General features: G+C 31.3%; 2 protein-coding genes across 2 annotated transcripts in view; one reads left to right on the plus strand and one right to left on the minus strand.

Moving 5' to 3' along the window:
• Nucleotides 1-22,572, plus strand: part of LOC142332839 (uncharacterized) — a 50,503-nt gene that overhangs the window by 26,820 nt on the left and 1,111 nt on the right. Inside the window, exons 9-13 of the mRNA XM_075379521.1 lie at nucleotides 4,841-5,032; nucleotides 11,171-11,350; nucleotides 12,726-12,907; nucleotides 15,467-15,679; nucleotides 18,766-18,921. Of these exons, the coding sequence (XP_075235636.1) occupies nucleotides 4,841-5,032; nucleotides 11,171-11,350; nucleotides 12,726-12,907; nucleotides 15,467-15,679; nucleotides 18,766-18,921 (923 nt within the window). The remainder of the gene's footprint in view (nucleotides 1-4,840; nucleotides 5,033-11,170; nucleotides 11,351-12,725; nucleotides 12,908-15,466; nucleotides 15,680-18,765; nucleotides 18,922-22,572) is intronic.
• Aatf (Apoptosis antagonizing transcription factor) overlaps nucleotides 3,885-22,572 on the minus strand; it is a 97,862-nt gene continuing 79,174 nt past the window's right edge. The window contains exon 9 of the mRNA XM_075379633.1: nucleotides 3,885-3,980. Within this exon, the coding sequence (XP_075235748.1) occupies nucleotides 3,977-3,980 (4 nt within the window). The 3' untranslated portion in view covers nucleotides 3,885-3,976. The remainder of the gene's footprint in view (nucleotides 3,981-22,572) is intronic.

The following is a 22,572-nucleotide window of genomic DNA, read 5'->3' on the forward strand; positions in this document are numbered from 1 at the left end:
GTAACGTCTTTAATAAAACAAACAACTTCTTACACTCTACTCTTACTTTTCAACCTTTTGCTTCTACTTTTCAAACCTTCACTTTAAATACAAAAAATATCCCCAAAAAAGTATAAAGTAATTTCAAAAAACAGGTCCCTAGTGTAAGGAAGCTGTTTCTAGTAATGTGTGCTAAATTAGTTAAATACCTAGAATTATGGTTTTTCTAACAGATATGTATAAATGGAAAGAAATAAAAGATTCCTTATAGTTTATGGTAAAAATATTAAAAAAGGAATCTTTAATTTTTTTAAGTCTTTGAATAAGCGTCCAGTGAAACAGAATTAAAATTATTTTACAATAACACATCAGTAAAAACATTTAATCATTTGAATTATCACACCATAATACTCTTCTTGTGGTCATTGGCTGGAAAAACCGAACATACTATAACATGTGTAGTATTCTCTAAGTCTTTCCCTGATTACAAATTAATATGAAAAATATACTATTGTACAAATCAGAAAACAATCCACTTTCAAAATACATAAAATTGTGCTTCCAGAATGTCTTTTTGGGAAAAAAGGCATGTGCAGCTCCAGTGTCAAGAAGTGTATAACAAATCCAGAATGATCATTTTGAAGCATAATTAAAATTAATTTGCCAATATTTTGAAGCTGAATCATTTTTAGTTTTTTTTTTTTTAAATTCCCTCTATGAATCATGAGACCTTGCCGTTGGTGAGACAGCTTGAGTGCTCAGTGGTACAGAGTAGCTGGACCAAAGGTTCAACTATATCGGAGAGGTATCTATTGAGAGCCAGACTAAGGAATGATTCCTGAAAGAGGGCAGCAGCTCTTTCAGTAGTTGTTAAAGGCGTAGGTCAGGACGACTTAAACGGCCATTTCAACATCACTCAGTCCTCTGAGTGCTGTGCAGCTGAAAGCAATGGAAAACTACAGCTGCTTTTTTTCCAAGAAAATGAAGCTCTCTGCATTTTCATATGGCAATATGATGGCCTCACCTTGCTTGGTAAAATATTCCGGAGGTAAACTAGTCCTCCGTTTGGATCTCTGGGAGGGGACTACTAAGGATGGGGTCACCAGAAAATTAAAAAATAACATTCTGCAAGTTGGGGCGTGGAATGTTAGAAGTCTAGGTTGGTAGGTTAGAAAATTTAAAGAGGGAAATGGATAGGATAAATATAGATATAGTAAGAATTAGCAAGGCTTGGTGAGAACAGGAAAACGACTTTTGGTCAGATGATTTTAGAATAAACTCAGCTTCAAATAATGGGCAGGCAGGACTAGGTTTCGTAATGAACAAGAACACAGAGAAGAGAGTAGAGTATTTAAAAATGTGCATAGCGATAGAATCATTGTAATATGGATAAAATCGAAACTTAAACCAACAATGATTGTTAACATCTATATGCCTACAAGCACCCATGATGACGATAGGTAGTGTCTATACGAAAAAATTGACGAAGTAATTAGACATATGAAAGGAGACTAAAATTTAATAATAGTTGGAGATTGAAATGCAAGCATTGGAAAAGGCAAAGAAGGAAATATAGTGGGTGAATGTGGGCTGGGGAAAAGGAATGAAAGAGGCAGCCGACTTATAGAGTTTTGCACGAAGTACAATTTAGTAATTGCCAACGCCCAGTGTACGAATCATAATAGAAGAATATACACATGGAAAAAGCCAGGCGATACTGCAAGGTATCAGATAGATTATATTATGCTTAAGCAAAGATTTAGAAATCAACTAGTCGACTGCAAAACTTATCCTGGAGTAGATATTGAAAGCGACCATACTTTAGTGATAATGAAATGTAGATTGGAGTTTAAAAATCTGTATCAGATAAATCGGTGGAATTTAGAGAAGCTTGAGGAAGAGAAGGAAGAGAAGGTAATGAAGATTTTTGAGGAGGACATTGCAAGAGGTCTGAGTATAAAAGATAAGGTAGAAAATGTGGAAGAAGAATGGGAGAATATTAAAAAGGAAATTCTTAAATCAGCAGAAGCGAACTTAGGTGGAACAAAGAGAACTGGTAGAAAACCTTGGATTTCAGACGATATATTGCAGATGATGGATGAACATAGAAAATATAAGATTGCTAGTGATGAAGAAAGTAAAAGGAACTATAGACATTTAAGAAATACTATAAACAGGAAGTGCAAACTAGTGAAAGAAGAGTGAATTAAAGAAAAGTATTCAGAAGTGGAAAGAGAAATGAACATTGGTAAAATAGACGGAGCATACAGGAAAGTTAGGGAAAATTTATGGATACATAAATTAAAATCTAACAATGTGTTAAACAAAGCTGGTACACCGAGATAGTAGAACGATTGCTAACATTTACTGGAACCAAACAGCAACAGTAATAATGGAAGAACATAAGAAAGAAGCCGTAATAAGAAAGGGAGTCCGATAAGGATGTTTCCTATCCCTGTTACTTTTTAATCTTTACTTAGAACTAGCAATTAATGATGTTAAACAACTACTTAGATCTGGAGTAACAGTACAAGGTGAAAAGATAAAGATGCCACGACTTGCTGATAATATAGTAATTCTAGCTGAGAGTAAAAAGGATTTAGAAGAAACAATGAATGGCATGGATGAAGTCTTACGCAAGAAATACCGCTTGAAAATAAACAAGAACAAAACAAAAGTAATGAAATGTAGTAGAAATAATGAAGATAGACCACTGAATGTGAAAATAGGAAGAGAAAAGATTATGGAGGTAGAGGAATTTTGTTATTTGGGAAGCAGAATTACTAAAGATGGACGAAGTAGGAGTGACATAAAATGCTGAATAGCGCAGGCGAAGCGAGCTTTCAGTCAGAAATATAATTTGTTTACATCAAAAATTAATTTAAATGTCAGGAAAGGATTTCTGAAAGTATATGTTTGGAGCGTCACTTTATATGAAAGTGAAACATGGACGATCAGAGTACCTGAGAAGAAAAGATTAGAAGCTTTTGAAATGTGGTGCTATAGGAGACTGTTAAAGATGAGGTGGGTGGATAAAGTGACAAATGAAGAGGTGTTGCGGCAAATAGATGAAGAAAGAAGCATTTGGAAAAATATAGCTAAAAGAAGAGACAGACTTACATATTAAGGCATCCTGGAATAGTCGCTTTAATATTGGAGGGACAGGTAGAAGGAAAAAATTGTGCAGGCAGGCAACATTTGGAATATGTAAAACAAATTGTTGGGGATGTAGGATGTAGGGGGTATACCGAAATGAAACGACTAGCACTAGATAGGGAATCTTGGAGAGCTGCATCAAACCAATCAAATGACTGAAGATAAAATACAAAGCTTTTTGTCAATCTAAGTGAAATGTTTGTCTGTTATGTAGGTCTTAGTTATGATCAGCATAACTAAGTTATGCTGATCAGCAAATATTAATATACTGGAGAATGAGGTTTGCAATGTTCAAAAGCTAAAATACCAAATTTCTGAAATTTCCATATAGGCATAATTTATGATTGGAAAACATCTAGGTGATGCTTTAGATCTATGTCTTCTTTTTACAAGACTGAAATCCCCAGAGAAATAAAAACAGTAGCAACTGTCATGAGATTTGACATTAGCCCACCAAAAAAAATCTAATAGTTATGACAGGTAAGTGGTAGTTATGGTGACTTCCCGACCAATTAAGTGTCCTGGAAAGTTTACACTACTTTAGGCCCAGTTATTTATCCCTAGTGCAGGGAAAATCCTGTTGAAAAATACACCTACTTGACAAGCATTGAAGCACAACTAGCAACAAAGCATACTTGATGTTACACAAGTGTAACATAAATATCCTGTGTAGGATAATTCATCCTTGTGATGATATATCCTACAAAGAAGAAATGTCTGGATGACTTTATTTGCATTAAGCTGCACCTACCATTTGCCTTTGTTATCTCTTGTCTTCTTAGATGCTTGGATTCTCTGAACCCTACTTATGATTATCATACAAGTTACATGCAACATTGCCTTATCTGAAAAATAAAAACATTGTAATTAAATTTAGAACAGTCTTCACTGTGTTCAAAACTGGAAGTTCTTGATGACACTGTAGGTCATTTGATGTAATTCATTGTATTTGTACACAGTGTTACAAAGGACACTTTAATAATTTCAATTTTTTGTAAAATTCTAGTCTGTAAATGCATACCTAAATTGCTTTGAAAACTAAGAATATGTACTACCTGTACTGCCTCAACATTTTCTTCAATCAATAGTGACCAATCATATATATATTTGTCTGTTTAAATTTGATGTATCACTCTTTAATGGTTCTCATAAGAACTCTTCTGTATTCTCTAGGGGATTAGTTGTAGTGGATTTTAAAAAAAAAAGATTAGAATCTTGCCTCCTAATTGAACATTTTAAGATCAAGAACATTGTTTAAATGTCACCTCTCTCAGTTATTTTATAACAGTATGGTAGAAAAAAATAATTAATTTAAGCATCTTTTATCTGTTTTATCCACAAACTCGATCATTTTAATATTAAAATTTATTTTATACAATAATTAATTAATCATAACTTAATTTTAAAGTCTGGAAAGACATTCCCAAAATATCTTTTCAGAGCTCTAATGCATTTTCTTCATCTATGGTATTTTTGAAGAAAATATGGTACTGTATTTTTGTAAAACACTTCCAGAAGGGTATTTCTAATTGCTTAAAAATTGAATTGTTATTGATTTAAAATACTACAAATGTTTAAAGATTATTTATTTCTTCATACTGATCTATGAACTTACACTAAAGATTTGTTTGGATTTTTAGAATGCATGACTACATTTTCTAAAGCAAAGTATTTGTTTTTAATACTAACCGAGTTGAGTTTACAGCTTGAAAATCAGAAAAAGAAAAAATGGCAACAGATAATAGAGGAAAAAAGAAGATTGGAAAGTCAGGAAAATTTGATGCGAATGGAAGAGGTAAAAGAAAACTTACGCCTATCTCAAAAAATACTGGAGGAAAACATCCGAAAAAGAAATGAACAAACTGAAAAACTGATTAAACAAGCAGAAGAAAAGAGAGTAAGTAAGTTGAATCAGTAAATAGATAAGTTTTTTATTTACACAATCAATTGCAACATGGGATGTAGTTTAAATTTTATTTTATTTAAATTTAGATTTTATTAAAAAACTAAAAAAGAAATTACTGAGAATATTAAGCAACATGTAATATAAAATTTTATATTTTAATAAGTTTTTCAAGAAATCCAACCAATTATATTATAGACTCATATATTAATCCATTTTCTTGCCAAGTGTAATTTATATTCTCTTTTCAATACATTTTTATAAGGTAATAATAATTACTGGTGAACACAAAAAAATAATGACTTGACGTTTTTTACCTGATTTTTCCTGTTGGAATGTTGAAATCAGCTACCAATATGATTCATTTATGGTCTAATTTTTTAAATCAGCACTGTTTCAGATTCTTATTGTAAGAACATGCGATTTTCTTTCGGTACATGCCACTTTGTTTTGTATTTACTTAGAAAAAAAAATAATGTTAGAGCATGCCCCAATAAATATTATGTTATTTAACAAGAATTGGAAAGGACTAGTCAGATTTTCAGTTATTCAAACTGTTTAAAGCAATTAGATGAAGGTAATAAGAGCTGTGCTTTTAACCATTTAGTGGTAGTGCTGGTTTTACACGAGTGAATGGTAAGGCGTAGTCTCTAGGACTACTCATGTGAAAAAATGATCAAGAACTGAAAAAACTTTAATATATATTTTAACTAATTCAAATACATTATTTTAATCATGATCATGTGGTTTTTGCCAATTTAAAAATTTTCTGTGCATTCTACACATATAATTTGTATGGATTGGTGCTTCATGCAAATATGTTTTCTACAGTTTTTGCAATAGAAACGCATCATTCTTCTCTTCATAGCAGGGAAAAATATACATACTTTTCTTGTTCTGATTCTTGATGATCATTTTAGCAGTGAGAAGTCGATGGACCAACGACGTCATTGATGTTTTGTTTGAGGATCCTTGACAAGTTTGGTACCTTTTGCCTCTCTTGAATGTTTGGAATAGTAAGATCCATGCTGATTTTTTTTTCAAACCCTATTGTTGACATTGGCTTTATCTTTTTTAGACTGCATGATGTACATATATTACAAAAGAATTGATTATAATACTGGTCTGAATTTCTAAAAAAGTATTTCATTTATTTCAAAACTAGTATTTAGTCTGTTACACATTGTCACTAAATATGTTTACAAACTTAAATACTAAAACTAATAAAATATTAAATAAAAACTACTGTTTGTATATTTACACTAGTGAGAAAAAACTAATGTAAATGGTAACATGTAGTTTGTCACACAATGATGGCCATTACTGGCAGTAATGGAACGAAGTAGGAATGGCCATCTTGTGGAAGTAAGGGAAGTTATTGGAGGTGATCCCGTAATCCTCCAAACTGCTTTTGAGACCAGTTTTTGTTGGGAGAGTAGTCTAAGATACTACCCCTTACTAACAGAGTTAAGCAAGGTGCATTTTGAATTTGGCACCTGTATATGAGATGTAAAAAAACTGGGCATGCCTAACTCCGTTATTCTAATCAATAGTCAGCTGTAAGTAACAATAATTTTGTTGTTGTTAGCTGGTTTTATATAGCTTTGTATATCTGAAATTGTTTATAATGAGTGCTACAATTTGTGATTCAGCCAAGGTAAAGTGCCAGGAATAATCCAATTTTTGATAGCAAATTTTTACAGCATTATGAAAATGAAGGTGATAAATTGTTTGATCACATTGTTACTAGAGGTAAAAGCTGGATTTCTTATTCAAATATTGAGATAAAGCAGAAGTTAATGCAATGATAACATTCATCATCTTGTAGATGAAAGAAACAAGAACGTTTAGCAAGAAGCTTGACTATTTTTTTTTTGGACAAACAGGGTGTATTTCTTGTCAAATTTAGTGATTGCTGAAATGTATTGGAAAATGTTAAAAAACCTTAAAATAGCTACAAAAAACAAAACAACTTACGATGTTATGAGGAATTTTGCTTTTGCATGACTATGCTTGACCACACATGACAAATCAGACAATGAGGTACAGTAACTGGGCAAATTTTGTTGGAATATTTTATATCATCCACTTATAGCCCTGACTTAGCTCCTAGCAATTATCTGTTTCTTCACCTTTAACAGTGGCTTGCGCACTAAGGTTTGACAATGGTGATGAAGATAGGCTTTGGATAGTGAAACGTTTGTAATATGACCTGCAATAGTATCCCATCAAAATTTAATTTCCTCTACGGCTCCCCTAAGTGCATAAATGAGGATACATTAAATGCATTAATGTACATAATGGGGATTTTGGAAGTTTGAGATTTTCTATGCTGCAAAGAAAACAAATTTTTGCCTTACCTCCTTGACCTGCTGTATAAAACCCTTTTGTGTTTTTAAATGATGTTTATGCATGACATATTTGAGCCAGTAGTCATCAAAAGGCAATCTAGTTAATTTCTCATACTGAAGATTCATTAATCATTCTATTTCCATTGTCAGTGGTGGATGATTTCTAGCAGCTTGCAATCCCAGGATCGATGTTTTCACAGCCCTAGTAATGTCGCATGGCCTAGTTCTGCAAGTGTTCCATCTCAGTCAAGTTTGCTGACATCAGCAGCTCACACCCATACAGCAAGAGAGGTTTAATTATAAACCTTGGATGTTAAATTTAACATTAATAAAGAACATCCCTAATACTTCCCAGCCAATCTTTTAAGTATTTTATATTAAGTATTTTTCCTTACTTTCTCCAATGTCTTTTTAACATATTTCTACTGTGTCTTCTTTGTATCCAGGATGAGAAACAGACCAAGACACCCCTCTATTTTTTGTAGGCAGTTGGAAAGTTGTTAATCATGGCCAAACTCAGTAGTTCTCTGAGAAACACCAACATTTTGTTTCCTAAAATCCAATAATGTATCGTTGACCCTTGTAGCACAGAACCACTGGTTGATGAATAAGTAAAGCCACCTTAACTTATTCCCCCTAACATTACGGTTGCACAGGTTTTTGTGCAACTGCATTCTCCAGATAGTCATACACACCCTTGAAATCTACAAAAACTGCCAATCATTTCAGATTTATCCAGTCTTTAATTTTCTGGCTGAACAGTAAAAGTTGTTGTGTGGTTGATCGATACTTTCTGAAGCCTGTCTGCTCCTGACAAATAATATTACTGCTTTTCAGAAAATGGCGAGCATTCATCAATTTTTCTATAGCTTTGCCAAAATTCTGGTCAGAGATGTTGGGCGGAAGCTGGAGAGAGTCAGGAAATTTTCTGCGTTCCAGAAATGGTATAATTATTGTTTTCCTGCAGGATGCTGGACATCTAATTTCCATATTTGATTAAATAGTGACACCAATGTCCACACTGCAACTGGTCCAAAGTTTTTGAGGAATTCTACCACTATCATATCATGACCAGATGTATTTTGTTCTTCAGGGAGTGGATGGCCTCTTCAACCTCCTGAACAGTGAACTTGTCATTGAAGATGTCTTGTTCTAAACCCCTAAAATTTGTTGCTTTATATATTTCCCCTGCTCCTTGTGTGTGCTTTTTAAAGCAGCTGTGTGTGCTTTTTAAAGTGTTGTAATTGCTTTTGCAAGTTTCCTCTACTCAAGGGTCTTCTTCAAGCTACCATTAACTGGCTGCTGTCCAAGGAAGATATAAGTTTGCTAGACTTGTCCCTACAGTTTAAAGTACCCTGAATCTTTGAAAAGCTATCTTTTTTTAATTTAATCCTCTCTTGTCTCGTTACTATTGCCTTTCGCTTCTACTCAACCACATTCCACACCAATTTGGCTCTCTATACCTTTTCCTCTCTTACATTCCCAAGTCTTGACAAGGACTCCGTCCAGCAGGACTTGTAATTGTAGGCCTTATTCTTGGATAGATGCTATGCAACTGCTTTTAATATAAGAAAGCATAACTTTCAGGTGTTATCAGTAGATGTTGCAATGAAATCAAAGTTGTTTGTGGCCAGATCTTCTTCCAGGTCTTTCTTAGAACAACCTCTTAAAAAAATATTCCATGGAACTTTAGTGTAGAAATACAAAATTTGGAAACTTGCTGTATTCCAACCATTAGAAAATAATGTAAACATTATTTTCTAATTTCAGGAAAGCAAATTTCAGATTATTGGCTCTCTACTAAAATTGCCCTTTACTGGAAATGTCAACTTCCATTGGCTATCATAAATGCACACAGTCAACAAATTTTTAATTATTCCCGATTACCACCTCAAAAGACCACAATCTTTTTTTTAACTTGATTTTCAGTTAAAACATCTTTCGTTAACTACATCTAAATAAAATATTATGAACAATCCAATTCCTGTCAAGCCTCTTTTTGTGTTATCACCTTGAAAACGATTTAAGACATATTTAAATGAGAAAGGTTAGAAAAAAATAGATTTTCGATAGAGAGCAAACTGATATATCTGCAGTAATATGGCTGGGCAATAAGGAATTGATTTATTACTCCTCTCCAGGAACCTATTACTTCTTTATAGCAGGTCAACAGTAGCACACTACATAAATCAGAAAATTCAAATTTGGTATATTATTGAGGATACAGATTTGTTATTTATGTTTACTTGGACTTAGGGACAGCTGGAAACATACAACTCATGCCTAAATAATCAGGGGCTCAACAATAACAAAAGTTTTCAACACCTCTATGGTTTGGCCCTTTTAGTACAGAAAATTGAATACCGTATATAAAAAATAAAATTTTCTAAGTTCCTTCAAAAGTACAGTGGCATATTTGAAAATACAGTAAATTTTGTAAAAGATATTTTTAAAATGTATGTATCAAAGTAAAGTCCACAGAATTAGTTATCATTAAATAAATAACAAGATGTATTTTCAGTTTTTGCACAGGATGTATTCCTTCAAATGTTCCAAGGTAAACAGTTTATCCTGGGCAAGAGGGGTAAACTTTCCCTACTCAGAAGTAGTTCCTTTGTGATTTATTGTCCCCTTTCCTAATCCTTTATCTTTCTTTCTTGGATAAGTACTGTGGGGTAAGTCTGTTTACATGAGGACCTGTCCAAGGGATTGTTTCCTAAGAAAGGTCAGATTAGTGGCTGAAGGGCTACAGGTAAAGGCTGGTCTCCTATTCCTAATCATTCAATCAGTATATACTATTTATTTTAGAAAGCCCTGTCACAAAACCTTTTTGAGTTTATTTAAAACTCTAATGTGGCATTCACAGGGCTTTTTACCCATTTATTAATCTGTCTGACATAAATAATAACATTTTTTGAATGTAACAGTAAACAATTTGGTACAGATGTAAAGTCTGTGAGAAAAATGTTAGCCCACTTCAAACTTTTTGTGTTAAAAAAATGTATTAAAATATTTTCAAATATATCTTACTTTTTAAAAACTTACAAAGAGGATGTTAAATGAAAGAACAAAACAGATCTTGATAATATGTCATTGGTGACAAATTAATAAACAATTAGACTGTGGGTCTAATTTCAAAATCATAAAAAGTGTAAACAGTCGATTTTTACCTTTGTAATATAGTTTCATAACTAACTTGTAGGTAAATGTTTGTAATCTAGACTGATAGCATCAGTAATATTACTTATTATATACAAAGAGGTAATAGCAAGAGTGGGTTTTATAGAACACGGCGCTGATTTTTTATTGCAGAAACAACTCGTGAAATTATTTGACACATTAAATGTTTGCTAAATGAGGTTCACATAGTGACTGTGTGTAATCATAGTCAGTAAGATTTCATTATCCTGCTGAGGGTAACAAGTACTAATACTAGCTTTTATGTATTGCGCCTTAAAATAATAAACAAGGAAAAATAAAACAAAACACAAAGATGGTGCAAAAAATATGTATAAAAATGATATTCTATTAAGAAAAGTAGTGGGGCGATGATGAAATATATATAAAATATACATGTACAAAATAAATAGGAAATAATGGGGATGATTACAAAATTAAAATAACGTTGGTGGAAGTGCAAGGGAGGTCAGTTTCATGTCAAATGAGGAAACATAATACTTAAAAAAAAATTATTTCAGAGATAATCTCACAGCTTTTAAAAATTTAAACAGTTTGTCTCTTGCAAAATATATATGTTGTTAAAGTAAGTGTATAATTTCAGGTACTTGAGCTACTAGAAAAAAAAGCTGTGGAGTGTAAACGTCGGGCAATTGTTGATGCTAACTTACGGCAAAAAGAACTAGATTCTGCAATATATCAACAAAAACTTCAGCAGGAGTTAGAAGAGCGGTTGGAAAGAGCTGAACATGCTAGAGAAAAGGAGAAAGAACTTACGCACAGAGTGTGTATATAGATGTGTGTAGTTATACTTGTGGTTATAAACATGTACATTAAAAACAATAAATTTTCTATACTATGGCACTAGCATATTATAAATTATATCAAGATAATTTATATTTTATTAATTGCAAATACAACTCTGAGAACACAATTTTTCTTCTACAGTTGTGTTAAATATTGCCACAGATTTTTCCATTCCTTTTTTTTTTTATTTCTATGTAAGACTAATAAAAACATTTAAAAAAGTGTAATGTAAAAAAAGATTAGTTTAAGAAAAGAGAAAAGTTGAAGACATCTCTTCAAGCACTTAACTGTTTTAAATTACATTTTATATTATTGGAATATATTAAGCAATGTAAACATTTAAATGAATAAAGCAATACAGAACAAGTTTTAATAAAAATTACATTTATACTTGTAGAATATTTCATATTAGACAAATTTAAATTGATATTATTGGCTTTTAAAACTAAAAAAAAAACACTATAAAAATGTTCAGACCACAATAAACATGAATGTATGAAAAATAGAGTTGTGAATTAAATGTGTGAGGTATTAAATAAAAATTTTCAATTTAAATTACAAAATAATTAAGTCAAATGATAACAATATCAAGAAAGGTTTCAGATGTAGGGCAAATATCTCCAAAGTTAATGATAAAAAAAATCAATATACTCAAAACAAAAAAGAAATCTTAACTATTATTATTAATAAATCTTAAGCGCAATAGATATTCACAGACAAATATGACAAAACATATCTAGATGTGGAATTAGAAGGTTTTGAAAAAAATCTTTTTTTTATAGGGTAGTGTTTTCCAAAAATCTAATAATCATATTTTGTATGAAAGATTATAAACAATTATTAAATATTCTATATTGACATTTGTCAGTAAATCTTGATTTGTAAAAAGTAATATTTGTTTAAAAATATTAATTGTAAGCCAATACTGAACAATTTCATTGTCACATTACATTCATCAATTTCAAAGATACTATTCCCTGAAATATGACATTGCAATTCAGTCTTTCCTCTGAACTAGGTATATAATTTTTTCTCTAGGTGATGGTTAGGTATTCAGAGGAAACCTGAACATAGTGTTCAAGTATTAAATTTTGCTTCAGCCATTAACATATTACTTTATCCTTTTGGTGTGCAAGATGCTACTTATTAAAAATATGGGATTAATTTGACTTGTTCAAGGAAATTTTATTATTACCATTATGGAATAATTTTTAATAATTCTTTTAAAAAACTATTATTTACAATTATTATTAGTTATTATTGCCACTGCAAATAATAAATTTTATCAATTATTTAAAAAAAAACCCTTACTTGAACAAATAAATAATTGTACACTTTATAATATTTTGCAGCGAGTGGCCAGTGCAAATCGTGTAGAAGAAATCCGTCATCGTGAGAATTTGTATGATGTTAATGCAGAAAAAGAACTTTTATTAGAACAAAAACGAAGAGAATTAGAAGAAAGAGAAGAAAAGTCCAGGCAATATTATATTGAGTATTTAAAACACAAAGAAAAACATATTCAAGAAAATAGGTGCAGTTAATTTATATTAAACATATTTTTACGCTAGTAATAATTAATACTTTATCTCATACCATAATTTTTTAAATTCAAGTTTCCAAGAAAAATTTAATTTTATAGTAGTTATTAGTTCATTTCATCCCAAGAATATCAGGTTGTTTGGGATGTTGTTTAATATCTTTCCCAATATTTTATTACTAGTTAGAAAATGGTGTAAATCAAGAGAAATGTTCTTAGTAGTAAAAATGAAATTTGTAAGCAGTTGAAAATATGTAAGGACTTCAAAGAATGACACTGAACTGCACAGTTGTATTTTGTAATAATTTAAAATTCCTTATAATTAATTAACTCTTTTATCATCATTCTTAACATTTTCATAATTAGGATACATGTAAATGACGTATTAATTGGTATTCAGCTCTTAATCATATAAACAAGAAAGGCAATTCTGGAATGAATATCAAAATAATGTAATGCTCAGAAAAAATATGTAGAAGTAATATATTTGAAAGCAAACAGAATTTACAAAAATGTAATTGTAGGCTTTTATTTTTTGAACGAATGATTCAAAATTATTCTGCAATTCTTTTCTCAATCCATTTAATGAAAACATTAAATGAAGACTTGAAGTCTTAATAATGTATGAAGATTTTAGAAGAAAAAAGGTGACAGATCCCATATTTGCAATGATATATGGATGCCACACTGTTCAGTAATAACTGTTATTTTTTTATGAAAATAGATTTGATTTTATTTGAAATAAAGGTTCAATGAGAATTTTATAGTTGAATATTGATGTTAAGAAAAACATTAATTAAAACAAACACAATTTTAAAACAAGCAATTGGAAAAAAATATTAACAAAATTTAATTTAAAATACTCTCATCCACTGGTCAAATGATGGTTGATGGTTAAAGTGTTACAGAAACTGTGTTTTTTTTATGATCTAACAGTAGCACTTGTAGTATAATATCAAGCATTTTAACAAATAGGTATTCAGTTAAGAAATATTTATAGGATTAAAATCGTAATAAATTTCGGGAGTATGAGGTTGATTTTATACAAAATTACCTAAGCAACTAATTTATCTACCCATGCAACTCAACTCGTGGACAATTCGGTCTGCAGGCAGAGCCACCCATTACCTCTAGTAAAGAAGGATCTACCAATGAGCAGTAGGCACAATATCATTTTATGTCTATACATCTTGATGATGCCTGTACATCATCAACATCATTTTATGTCTGTACATCTTGATTATTTGGGGCTAGCACTGCTCTTGCCTCAATTAATACTATACCTAACCAAGGAAGAAGAGATGAAGGAAATGATTATCAACCCACAAGGAACTGCTTCTGTTAGGATAGATACCAGTAAACCTTATTTGAAAAGTGTGAACTTTAATTGGATTCTTAATAATTAGATCTACAAATAATATAAATTAAGTATTACACTTTTCTATATACAAAAATGCTCAGTTAATAGTCAGTTTCTGGTTGCTATAATTTTTTTTAGATCAACCTGTAAGTTAAAAAAGAAAACTAGAGAAAATATATCTAGAAAAATATTCTAGAGTGATGCTATAAGAAGCAAACAGATTAATTGTTAGATATAAAATGTATAATAAAAATTGTTATTTTTTTATGGAAAAATGGTCAGTTGTAAAACAGGTACAAGAGGTATAAATAAAAAAAAAATACAATTTTCACAATATTGTATATATCTGCTAGAATTATCATGAATAACTTGAGTGTTATTTTCTGAAATTCCTAGCATTGTCATTCTAACATTCATAGTTCATGCATTTCAGAGAACTCAAAACTACTTTTACCACTCTCCATGAATGTTAGTGACAATGCTAGGAATGGCATAAAATAACACTCAAATAAAAAAAACACCATTTTCAAATTTTGCTTATAACCTTTTTCCAATTAAAACTTTATCAGCAACATGGTTTATTTATATTAAATCTTGTGCAACATGGTAAACTACCCAATTAGATGCATCTTCTGCTCTATGGGTTGATTGTTCCCTTACTCTTTCCATTTCTTTACCTTTTCTACCTTGGATGATTGTCACTGGAATTAGATCAGTTGATTCCATCTCAATGTTAAGTTAGAACCTTCAAATAGTTAGTAGAAAAATTACTTCTTTGTGGCAGCTTATGTAGTGGCAAGGGCTCTACATAAGCTGTCAAAAGTGCTCAGGACGCGTTTTCTAATCAGTAGTTGTACAAAGAACCAATCAAGTGGCTTTGTTTCCTTGTTAGATTAAGCCAAGCTTCATGTTTCATATAAAATCTTATCTAATATACCCAACAAGAAAGAAATTATTTATAATATGATTTATGATAACTTTTGATTTATTGGACATTTTTTATTCTACAGACATTTCAACATTTCAAAACACTGAGAAGTAAATGAGTTATAGAAGATAATTTATCTATAATAACAGGGAATTCAGTAGGTATTAATGATTAATTTACCATACGGCATTTTAGCTATTATACATAATGTTGAGATTTGAGTTTTATGGGTATTGTTATTATACTCTTATCTATTTCATTACAGATCAGAGAGGGAAATGAGACTTGAAATAGCAAGAGAAATGCAAAGGGAACTAGAGAAAGGTTTTGAAGCATGGCAAGATCAAGTTTTACTATTACAGTGTTCTGCACTGGAACGTGCAATGACAGCATCTAATTTGAACATTGAAAATAAACGACTTCAGGTTGAATGTGAAAATACTCAGCGTCAACTAGAACATTTAAGTCGACTTAGAAGGTAGGAAAAAGAAACGTTTCTCAATTATAATTAATTTTTAAAAATTCTAATAAAATTAAATTTTATTAAATTATTAATTAAATAAATTAAACTTTAAGTGATAAACTCAATGTGTAACACAGTCACTGAACTTACTTTATTTTATTGTAAATGGAATGTGTTAAACGGTTTAAGATCTGTTTAATTAAAAAAAAGTATCAGTATTCTATTGCTAAATTTGGAAAATAAAAATTCTGATGATCCTCTGTGTTCCTGTTTATCTCAATACAAGATCCTTCAATCAGAAGATATTTTTATGCATGTAGCAAATTCTATAAACCAGTTATTTTAAAAAGAACTTTTATAACATTTTATAAAGGTTATAATGGTGACGCCAAATTCACCTTAAATTTTATAAACAGATAATAGGTATTTGTAAAAAATATTAATTTTTCATCCAAAGTAAGTTATGTGCCAATCAGTCAAAATAAACCAGACTTTTGTCTTCCTCATTTGCATATAAACATGAGGGGGGCGTTGTGGAAGGACATTGACAGTGACAATGCGAGGAGGATGGAAGCTCCGGCTGTCTTGAGTATTTCCTTTCTCTGGCCAGTAGAATTATATCAGAGCAAGACATTTAATCAATTGTGCAATATATTTTTGCGAAATTTCTCCTCAGGTCTATATGACTGGACTAGTAAATTTAAAAAGAACGCATGAAACTGTAGAACATGAGTCACAATAGGCAATCAAACAAAAGACAGATGACAACATTTTATTGATCCATGATCTTGTTGAAGCATCTTATGATTGCCTATTCCACTATCACAAACAACTTGGGTTGCGCAAAATCTGTGTAAGGTTGGTTTAAAGATTTCTGATCCACTATCAGAAACAGACCTAACTTTGAACAGCTGCCAAAGGCTCCTGACTTTGGATGCTACTTGAAGTGTAGATGGATCCATCGCTACACTTCAAGTTGAAATTCATGAGTATAGAGTGGAAAACTTCGTCCTGTAAAGATGAAAATGCACAATCGGTATGAAAAATCCTCACAAATGTATTTTGGGATTGGAAAGGGATACTCTTTGTCAATTTTCCTGCCTACAGGAATAAAAGGTGCAATCAGCCAATGAGAGGTGCAATTCTCCTTCATGAAGATGCCAAGTCTCACACAGCTGTTTGCATTTGGGATAAGCTGAACAAGATTTACAGGGAAACCTTAGAACATCTGTATGGTTCAGATTTATCCCCTGTGATTTCTTTTTGTTTGGATCATTGAACATTTGTTTTGACTAGGAGGATATCGATTTCAAAGGAACAGCAAAGTAAACGAGCTTGTGTGCAATTAGTTTGTGATATACTTGAAACTTTCTAAGGGTTGTGAAGACTGTGTAGAGCTTTAGAAAGATTGTGTAGAAAAACAGTAAATATGTTCTGTATTTTTATTCTGGGTTAATAAATGTTAAAAACAAAAGTTTGATTTATATTTGACTAACCCTCATAAAATACAGTAAAAATATTAAGTACTTACTATGATTTTACATGTATTCTGCAAGTAAACAAATGGATTACTGTAGGATTTGTAAAAAGACACAAACTAATGAGAAGATTTTGAAATAAAAAATTCAAATTCAAATTCACCCCACAAAAGAATAAAGTGTATAGTATAAACAGATGGAAAACAATTAAATGAATGATTAATAAAATAAAAATAATACATTAATTACATACAGTAGCAATTGACAATATGAAAAATGGAAGTGTTCAGGGTTCCCAAAAAAATATAAAATAAATAGAAACTTTGCTAAGAGTTTAAGTTTTCAAAAATTTGATAAGGTTTTTAATTTTGACTATCATCAATCCACTCAAAGGAATGTCAGTTCTGGGTACTAGTTTTAACTGATGACATGATTTGGTGTAATGTATTCAGTCATGCGAAATGTGATACACAGTTATCCAAGCGACATATCAAAACATAATCAGATATGAGATATCCATCCATGTGTTAACTTACTGTACCTCAAATGCAGATGACAAAAGATAACTTTTCATGAACTGTCTTACTCTGATGACTTTCAAAGGCAATATGCTAGATGCAGATTGTACTTCAGAAAACATTACATAAAGCACATAGAGTACTACAATATTAGTAACAAATATCAGTATAAACTGATTATTATTATTAGTAATAATATTACATATTGAACACATAGCATATGTTCAAAAAGTGGCTGAACAAAAGTTTCCTTAACTAGTTATATCAGCTTGTTCATTGCCTCGATTCATACAAATTACGGAACCCATTGGGAGTTGACACATGTATTACAGTAACTGAGAAGATATTTAGAATATAAAATTATTTCTTATATTCCCTGTGAAAATTCCAGACCTCATTTAATGTCACCTTGGTGTAATGACTTATACTGATTAGTTATCTTAAAAACCTAGCTCTTAATTAAACTAAATAAACAAAAAAAAGAAGAATAATGTGGCACATGAAAAACTATATCAGATCAAGTTAATAAAATAAGAAAAAATAAGTTAGTTAAAGAAAAGAGTGGATGGCATGAATTATTCTTATATATATATATATATATATATATATATATATATATATGTTATTTTAGATAATAACATTTAAAGGTCCAGCCCATGGAATAGGTGATTGCAGTAACTTCATCACGAGAAGACCACTTGTATCGTAACCACATATGTTTCTTGATATGACCAATAAAAAGTTCTTTGATTAAGATTTGAACCCAAATTTTGATCATAAGACTACTAAAACCACATTATGAATCGTAACTATAACTGTCAAAGTCATGATGTTAAAACATCTTATAAGACATGCAACCTCTAATGCATAAATTAATTGTCCAGAATGAAAAACACTTCCCTTAAGCCATGTTATTGAAGCCAACAAACCAGTTAGTTGAGTCGATCAACAGTACTTAAGCAGTTAACCTGACAGGGTTTTTTTGCCAATCAGCTTCTAAAAAATGTAACATTTTGAATCAATACAATTTCTAAACTAAGAGTAAATATTTTCAGTTTACAAAACATTAACTCCAACATGTAATGAACTTATAAATAATTTACAGAGTAAAAGAAATTGAGAACATGAAAAAAGAAGGTATTCAAAACACAATAAAAGTTAAAGAAGAAAAAATCCAATACTTACAGAAACAAAGAGAGAAAATGCTCCAAGAAGGAAGAACACAAGCTCACATTACAGCAGATTTAAGAGAAAATCTTAGGTAAGGGATCTATCTGGTTTTTATTCAATTTTATCTAACAATAGCAACTGGGATAGAATTCTAGGGGGTATACTTAAACCCTAACCTCCAGGTCAAGAGTATCCAGTCAAGAGTACCATCGCGCCCTGATCAAACTAACATTAGCCACTAATTTAGTTTGCAGTTACGACTACACACTGATGCATGTGCGAAAAATAAAAATTCCAGGTCCACGACCTGCTGCCAGCCACTAGTGCATTGCGTCATTGGTGGTCTCTTTTTAAACCATAGTCCCTGTTTCAGGACCAACATCAACAGTCTCCTCGGCACAACTTCTCCTCGGGACCTCTAAATTTCCTATCGAGTTTCGTTTGATTACGTTCTTCGTTCTTAATCAAAACGTGATCTCCTATTTTAAACTTATTAACCTTCGCTTTATTTTTATCAAATCTAATCTTCTCATAATTAGCATTTTCCTCTATACTTTCAATCGCTCGTTGTCTTACATTAGAGATATCAATTTCATTTTCGTTGTCATCAACTAACAACCCGTAAGGTCTTGCCTTCTTACCAATTAATAATTCTAACGCACTAGATTTGGTAATACGATTCGCGGTTGAGTTTAAAGCTAGCTGAACTTCACCAATGGCGTCTTGCCATGGACGATTATTAGACTCAACAGCAGTGAACATATTTTTTAACGTACTCATTACACGCTCTACTTGACCATTTGCCCTACTAGTACCTGTAGCTATTAAATGTAGATTAATATTTAAAGATTTACAAATTTTAAAATTATTTTGAGAAATATTTACTTCAAAACCCAAGCTCAAAATTTCTCGACCAATTAAAATATTATAACTCAAATATTCATCTGGGACAACGTGAAAAAGAATCTCTAATGTAAACAAATCCATAATTACAATAGATAAAATTTGCATGCTACAATTTACTACAACATTTCCGATGCCTTTCAAAATTATTAATTCATTAATTCTACGTCCAGAAAACTTAATCGCTATAGATTCCTTTATTAATGAGCATTTCGCTCCTGAATCAAAACAATATGGAAACGACTCACCAAGATGGTTTAGAATACCAGTAGGAGCTGCAGCTGTGCAAAGATTCACACGGCGTTCGACGCTACCATTCTCCTTGTTGTTCCCTGGACCGCTACGGCTGCTACCTGGAGCCGTACAGTTTGGCGCAATATGACCAGCTACCCCACATTTGAAACACGTCACATTGCGCGATGAAGAGGATGATTCTAATAGACACAGTTCTGCTGCAGAGCACCAAGCAACAGAATCCGATCCCGCACTCTCTGGATTAAATCGTGGTAACGCAACACTTTTCTTTGTCGATAATGGCTTTTGCATACAACACTTCATAAACTCAAACAATGTATTCCACTGATCAGGTGATGGACCAGATGGAGACGATCCCACTTCTGATGTCGGAGAGGCGAGGAGATTTGTCAGGGATTCAACGTTTTGTGCTTCACTCATTCCCACCATTACAAGTGGAGAATATATAAGATTACAATAAAGTTCAATTAATAAAAATGAGTAGATAACTCGTACAATGAAATAATTACAAATGATAATTATCACTTATCAATAACTCAGTAGCACACGAATTACAATATAAGATTAATTCAATTTAGAATTCAAATAATATTAAAACAACTTGCGATAGACCGAGGCTCAGGGAAATAACGAATTCGCGATCACCAGGACGTCTGTTCGATCTGGGTTCCAAAGCAAGACTACCCTTTCTCCATATTCTCAAATAATATACCTACTGCATATTTCCTTTTCCTTATTAATTTTATGATACCCCTATCGTCCTGGGATCCCGACTACGTTGACAACCATGTGCCTACCTAGGCCTAAGCCTACCGCAATAAAACAATTTAAACCTTATTTTACAAAATATTACAAGTAATAGTACATTTCTTAAAACTACTAAAAATACCGATATTCTAAAGAATATTCTCATCGTTTTGTCGGAAGATACTCCACTGTACTTTATTCTCAGATATATATATATATATATATAATGTCTTCAAGAAACGTTTGAAATTGTGGCTTGGAGATGAGAGATTTTTGTTCTCAACTCATAAACAAAGATATTTCGGAAGTTAATTGATTACTTCCTAACGTTTTTTCTCTGTTTCTTTTGCTTGTCTTAAATTACTTTATTACATAAATATTTTATATACTTTATAACACACATTCTTTATACATCGCTTTACTTATAATTCTTTTCTTCTTTTTTTTATTCACTACTTTATACAATATATTTACAATTATGTAAATCATATTATATGATTTACATAATTGATCTTGATTATTCATTAATCCTTAATATAATGATAGTTCATATTTCATTCATGTTTGAATAAGATATTTTAATATGTTTGTCATATGGTTTAACCAAATTCACTTTTACAATTTCCCAAAATTTTTAATTAAAATAATTTGTTTTTTTTTCTAACTTGTATAGAGGAAACAGCCCAAACACAAGTTTTCACTTGGATGGGCATTGCAACTTTTTCTTGTTCTTGTTTGTATTTTATTATTAGTGTTTTAGCGTAATTAATTTAATGGTACCAATATTTGGTTTTTATGTTAACTTACCTATAAATAGTAAAATTTTTCTTTTGTCTTCAGTCATTTGACTGGTTTGATACAGCTCTCCAAGATTCCCTATCTAGTGCCAGTAGTTACATTTCGGTATATCTCCTACATCCCTAAAAATTTGTTTTACATATTCCAAATGTTGCCTACCTGCACAATTTTTTCCATCTACATGTCACTTCTATATTAAAGCGACTATTCCAGGATGCCTTAGTATGTGGCCTATAAGTGTGTCTCTTCTTTTAACTATAATTTTCCAAATGCTTCTCTTTTCATCAATTTGCCATAACACCTCTTCATTTGTCACTTAATCCACCCATCTGATTTTTAACAATCTCCTATAGCACAACATTACAAAAGCTTCTAAGCTTTTTTTCTCAGGTACTTCGTAAAAGTTTCTGTACAACTTATAGAAACAACAGAAACTTACAGTTTCTGTCTTACTTCTGTATAAAGCTACACTCCAAACATATACTTTCAGAAATGTTTTCCTGATGTATAAATTAATTTTTGATGTAAGCAAATTATATTTTTGACTGAAAGCTCATTTTGCCTGTGCTATGCGGCATTTTATATCACTCCTGCTTCGTCCATCTTTAGTAATTCTACCTCCCAATTATAAAAATTCTTCTATCTCCATAATCTCTTCTCTTCCAATTTTTATATTCAGTCCATCTACATTATTTCTACTACATTTCATTACTTTCGTTTTGTTCTTGTTTATTTTCATGAGATAGTTCTAGCGTAGGACTTCACCCATGACATTCACTGTTCTTTCTAAATCTTTTTTACTCTCAGCAAGAATTACTATATCATCAGCAAACCATAACATCTTTTCACCTTGCACTGTTACTCTGGATCTAAATTGTTCTTTAACACCATTAACTGCTAGTTCTATGTAAAGATTAGAAAGTAACAGGGTCAGGGAACATCCTTGTCGGACTCCCTTTTTTATTATTGCTTCTTTCTTATGTTGTTCAATTATTACTGTTGCAGTTTGCTTCCTGTAAATGCTAGTAATTTTCTTCTA

The sequence above is a fragment of the Lycorma delicatula genome, chromosome 1 (genome assembly GCF_047948215.1).
Source record: "Lycorma delicatula isolate Av1 chromosome 1, ASM4794821v1, whole genome shotgun sequence".
Classification (NCBI taxonomy): domain Eukaryota; kingdom Metazoa; phylum Arthropoda; class Insecta; order Hemiptera; family Fulgoridae; genus Lycorma; species Lycorma delicatula.